General features: G+C 47.9%; 1 protein-coding gene across 2 annotated transcripts in view; it reads left to right on the forward strand.

Annotated features, from left to right (window-relative positions):
• Positions 1 to 5,702, forward strand: part of ZXDC (ZXD family zinc finger C) — a 105,423-nt gene extending 99,721 nt beyond the window's left edge. For both annotated transcript variants that reach the window (XM_027583204.2, XM_027583206.2), the window contains one exon: positions 5,434 to 5,702. In XM_027583204.2, coding sequence (XP_027439005.2) covers positions 5,434 to 5,469 — 36 coding nt within the window. In that variant the 3' untranslated portion in view covers positions 5,470 to 5,702. The remainder of the gene's footprint in view (positions 1 to 5,433) is intronic.
• The last annotated feature ends 298 nt before the right edge of the window (positions 5,703 to 6,000 follow it).

Consider the following 6,000-nt stretch of genomic DNA (forward strand, 5'->3'; position numbering starts at 1 on the left):
CGCTCAGCCGGCTGGGGAGGACCAGGGCCTCGGGACTGGGGCCTGGGGCTGGGGCTGGGGCTGGACTCGGCTGCTTGCTCAGCCAGGCAGTGTCCTGTCCCAGCGTTGCCTGCAATTGTCTGTCTTGGGTAGTTTGACCCCTGGCCCCAAATAATTCAAGCTGACTTTAGAACCTCTTTCCTAGGCGTGGTGCCACCCACCACAGTCAAGAGCTCTAGACAACATGCAACACAACCACTGATAGCTCTTGCAAGTCTGGAGGCTTACTGTGACGCAGAAGGGAATACACCTGCAGCAGGTGGACACACGGGAAGATTTCGGTTGACCTCCCAGCCAGGACTGGGTCCATACCTTAGCCGTAAGATGCCTTACTCGCCTGGGCACCTTGCATTTGGATTTCCTTTTGTTTCTTCCTTCAGCCTCTGACATTGCAGGATATGGAAAGAGACTGAACTGTGTCTAATCTGCTTCACGGTATGTCAGCTTCAACGGGCATGACTGACCGTGTGTGCTGTTTCCACTTTACAAGCTGCACGAGGCCATCGCCCCAGTTCAGGCTGTGGTCTGCAGGACCTCCATCTGCTGTGTATCAGGGGAAGCTGCCAAGTCCTGGCCAGTGAGTCTGAAGCACCAGGCCACTTCCCTCTTGGGGACCCCTCCTACCCCACTGCCCTCACCTGCCCTTGGGGGTGCTCTGGCCTGGCATGTTTTCTATGTCATGGTCGTCAGACTGCTTTCCTGCCAGCTCAGATGGACAGATGATTTCATTGGCATCTGGGGAGAAAACAGGGTGGACTTGGCATCCACATTTGACTACAGTGTTAAGTGGGATGATAAGGAAGGTCTTGAAGCCCAGGGTAAGATTCAGTTGGCTTGAGCACCTTGGAGGGTGTTAAAAAAGAAGAAGAAATGTTCTTGAGTGACTAGCAGATTGAAAAGTGTTCATTGGATTTGTCAAATAGGAGAATGTCAGTGGCCTGGGTGAGAGTAGTTTCAGGAAATACTAGGCGTTAACTAATGGGTGAGGAAGGAGGAGAAACAAGGGTCTTGGCCGAGGCCTTATCTTGCCTTTTGAGGGCAGGGCTGGCACTGACCCACAGTGGGACTGGGACACCTGACCAAGCTCTTCCCTGCAGCTCTGCTGGAGCGGAGGTCATCAGAGGCAGACCCGGTGACACAGCTCAGGAGTTGGCCGGCCAAGGCTCAGGAGAGTCTGTGTGCTGGCTGGGAAAGTTGCAACGGCATCATTCTGGATCAAAGATGGTGCTCCAGTGCCTGGTCTTCACAGGCTTTGGGGGTGGGCTGGGGTGCAGGTCCCAGGTGGTCACAGGGATTGTGGTCATCCAGGAAGAGGGGCTGAAACTAGACCAGGCTTGAGGGCGCAGAGGAAGCAAGACAGAGAGGGGGGGGAGAGGAGAAGGAGGACAAGATGGCGGACGATGGTGCTGATGAGGTAGGGGCGGTGGTGGTGTGCAGCTAAGGTGGGGGAGGACATTCTTTCTTTGTGACCAGGAGATTTGAGGCAGCAGGGTGTCACTTCCTGGGCTGTGCCCCACAAGAGCGTGTCATTTATCTTCAGGAACCCAGGATAAGGAGATTCTTAGTAATAGTTCCTGACATCATTTAAGTTTCATTTTGCTTCAAGAAACAGAAAGCTTCATGAGAAAATGACTTAAATAAGAAGGCAGTATCATCTCACACAATGAGAAGCCCCACAGAACACTTGTCACATCTCCTTAGCAAAAAAGATTTTTCACATATGCCTAAAACAGTCCTAGAATGGAAAATGGGAACTCTTTGGGAGATCCGGCCCTGGGGCATATGGCCCCGGGGGAAGAGGGCACATGCCTGGACCCCATCAATTGTGTCAGCAAGGAGACGGGGGTGGGGTGGGATTCATCCAGCACCGAGAGGCCCAGTGCAGGCTCTCCCATGGATGCACGGAGAGATCTCCATGTATTGCACACATGCCAAAATATCTTCCACCCCCTCTGTTCAGACCCTACTTGGCTTCCAGGCCCTTACCTCTGTGTCAGCCTGTGCCAGGGCACTAGCCGCTGGCCTCCTAGTCCTCTCTGCCTGGCTTACCGCTAGCTATTCTTTAAACCTCAACTTAGAAGTTGTTTGTCAGCCCAGCTATCCCTGGTTCCCAAGTCTGGGCTGATACACTCTTAGAGTGCCCTTCAAGCAATGAGGGTGTCTTTTCTGTTGTCCTGTAGGTCCCATGAGGACAAGAACTATGCCCTGTGACCCCTTGACCCCCATGCTTTGCACAGTACCTAGCCCACAGAAGGTGTTCCATAAATATTTTGTGAAATGTCAATGGATAGTGGATGGTGAGTGGATATGAGTGGAAAAATAAATATTTACATGAAAGAATGAAAATTCTTGGAGATGAATGAGTGGATGGGTGGATGGATGGAGAGAGAATATATGTGTGGCTGAGTTATACATACGGAGGTGGATGGGTGGGTGGTGTATTGATGGGTGGGTATGCAATGGCTGCATGGAGGAGTAGAGAGGTGGATGAATGGGTGGGTGGATGGGTGGTATGGATAGGTGATGATGTATGGTGGGTATATTGTCGGGTGGGTATAGATGGGCAAAAGGAGGAATGGGCAGATGGGTGTGTGCACGCTGTCCGAGTCTACCACGGGGTGGCGCCCTGCACCAGTTTGAATCCCGGGTCCTGGTGAATGCCCTTTCTGCCCAAAGGGGACTTACAAAAGAGGAACCTTTTGTCCTAGGTAGCGGTGAAAGGTTCCCGGGTGACGCAGGCTTGTAAACAAGTTGAAAAGATGCTGCCCTGCAGGCTCACGTCAAGCGGGACCGCGCAAACAGTGCCACCTCGACCTTGGCTCGGTCGCCTGAGGCCGTGTCCGGCTGTTCCCAGAGCGAGTGTGAGCTGAGCTTGGGGACAGGAGTCCTGCTTCCTGTTCCTGCGCAGTCACAGACGAGAACGCATCCACCCCTTGCCGGGCCACAGCGTCCCGGTTGGGGACCCCGAAGACGCCTGCCTTGAATTGCTGCACAAAGTCGCAGGGAGATGTTGGGGCAGGCGGGATGTCTCAAAGCCTATGCAGTTCCTTTTGCCCACATGCGATTATCCTAAGCCGTCTGACTTCAAACCTAATGGGAAATCTACATCCTAGCAAACTCCAACCCAGCGCTGTTCATCCTAGCCTTGGCTCCATCAGAATCTTAATTTATTCCAGATCCTGATTCAGGCTCACATTTTGATCCTCCCCAGACACTAACCCAAGGAGTCTTTACCCCACCTTTGCTGGACCTTTTAGGGCAAACCCCATTCCAAACCCCAAACCCCCATCTTCTGACTAATCAGAGCACCCTTTAAACCAATAGTAATAAAACTTAATATGAACCACCTCCAAAACCCACCGTGGATTCATAGATGCTTCAAAACACTGAAGAAATAGACAAATGCACAATACATTGTCAGTGCCAATTCACTTCCACCCACGTGGTGGTGTAGGAAAGTGCTAGCTACCTCATTTACCAATGCCAAGTATTATCACTCTTTCTCTTTTTTGCCAATTTGATGGGGAGAAAAATCCCAAGTATTTAAATTTGCATTTTTGAAGGACTTAACTGCAACTTCCCCCAACAACTATTTATTAAATATTAATCGACATTTATTTGAGCCATTTGATAAAAACCAGCACTTCCCTGCCCCATGACGCCCCTCCCCTCTTCTCAACTCTTCTGGCTGTTTCTTCTGGTATATGTCTTCATTTTTGTAAATAATATGTTTAAACTTTGGTCTCTTGATTGAATTGTAGATAAATATCAGTCGACTTCCTGTCACGGGAGGTGAAGATTGAACATCCCATGCAACCCTGGGTTCTGTTCCTCGGCTTCGCAGTGTGGTTGACTCAGGGTTTGAGAACCCATGTTTCTTTGTTCTATTATGACTACATTAGTGTAGCTCCCTTCTGACACTTCCTTGTACAATGTTTGCTATTCTCCCTGAAATTAAACACTTTGTTTTCCACCTTCTTAGTTTTATCCATTTTTTAAATTATGAAATACAGGAATCATTTAGAAGAATGCATCATTTTATTTTATTTATTTATTTTCTAAAGATTTATTTATTTTGAGAGAGAGTAGGGGGAGGGGCAGAGGGCGAGGGAGAGAATCTCAAACAGATTCCCCACTGAGCGTGGAGCAAGATGTGGGCCGATTGCAGGACCCTGAGATCATGACCTGAGCCGAAACCAAGAATCGGATGCCCAACTGACTGAGCCACCAGGCGCCCCAAGAATAATTTTATTTAAAAAAAAGAACAAATATCCAGGCTAAGAACCAGAACTTTTCCAGTCTCTTAGAAATCCCTAGGGGTCCTCACCCTGACTTCTGTGATGTGCTTTGCCTGGTTTGTTTAGTTTTATCATCCATGTGCACGTCCTTAGACATCAGCTTGTTTAGTCTTGCTTGGTGGTGAACATAGAAATGGGACATTTACCCTTCTTTGGGGACTTGCTTTTTTGCTCAGCATTGGGAGATTCGTCCACCTCTGCTCACGTGCATGTAGCCCATTCATTTTCATGGGTACACAGTAAGCATTTCATTGTAAGAACATAATGCAGTTCATCTATTTTACTGTTGTGGACATTGGGCTGTGTCCAGTTTTTTTCTTTTACAAACAATGCTTCTAAAACCAATTTGGTCTATGTCTCTTGATGCACAGATATGAGAGTTTTTCTTGGGTGCACACTGAGGAGTGAATTGCTGGGTCAGAAGATGTGCATTTGTTCCATTTTCCTGGGTAATACCAAATTGTTTTCCAAAGTGGTTGCACCAATTTACACTCCATGAACAGGGAATTTAAGTTCCCTTTGATCTGTTTCCTTGCCAACACTCTGTATTATCAGGCTTTTAAATTTCTGCCAGTCTGATCTGCACTGTTTCATGGCCAGACAGTGTCTGTTTGCACATAGGCCCGTGTTCAGGCTTTATTTTATTCAATCGATCTTTCTGTCATCTGTTCCATTCTATATGTCATGATAACAAACCCTTTGCAACCACTCTAAATATCATTTCCTAATGGACACTCTCTGAGAGAAAGTCACAGGATGTAAACTTTTGAGAATTTCCAGACATTCACCTGATCGATAGTTTTGCTGGGTACAGAATTCTAGGTGGAAATGATTTTTTCCTTCTGGGATGCTGAAAGGCATTTTGTAGCCCCTTGAGACAGATAATATTTCCCCAAAATAGCCAGAGCAATGTGTCTAGTCCCACATGCACTTCTAGAACCTGGCAACTGTCTATCAGGATACAGACAACATTTCTTAACCCCTGAGCCTCGGGGACTGCGCAGCTGCCTTGACAAATCTGGCCGGAGTAAGCCTGTATGATTTTCCAGGTTCCATCATAAAAGATGATAGTGTTTCTTCCTGGCTCTCTTTTCAGGGCGCTCAGACCTGGAAACCAGCATCCATGTGCTGAGGAAGTCCTGGCCATGTGTGGGTGTCCTGGCTGGTAGCCAGCTAAGACTTCAGCTAAGACTTCAGCCAAGAATTTGCATCAATTCCCAGCAATATGATGAGTAATCTTTCAGATCATTTCAGCCCCCAGACTTTGAATCACCCCAGCTGATGCCAAGTGGAGCAGAAGTGTACTATCCCCACCAAGGCCTACTCAAATTGAAGATTTCTGAGCAAAATAAATGTGGTCATTGTTTTAAGCCACTAAGTTTTGGGCTATTTGTTATGTAGCCAATGCAACCAGAATTCCTTTCTGTATGCCAGCTCCTGGCTAAGCAGGCCCAGAGGATGTGAAGGTAAGCAGGCTATTCCCTGCACCTAAGGAGATCATAATATATTCAATTCAATTTAAAAAATTTTAAACTTCATGGAAGAGAGAGTGAGTAACCCACATAAGCCCCAGTGCTATGACATTTGTTCCTGTTTACAGCAGTGTACTCAGACTCGGCAGCACATTGCCCTACCGAAGAGTAGAAGGCCCAGGTGTAGGTTT

This window comes from Zalophus californianus, chromosome 1 (assembly GCF_009762305.2).
Source record: "Zalophus californianus isolate mZalCal1 chromosome 1, mZalCal1.pri.v2, whole genome shotgun sequence".
NCBI lineage: Eukaryota > Metazoa > Chordata > Mammalia > Carnivora > Otariidae > Zalophus > Zalophus californianus.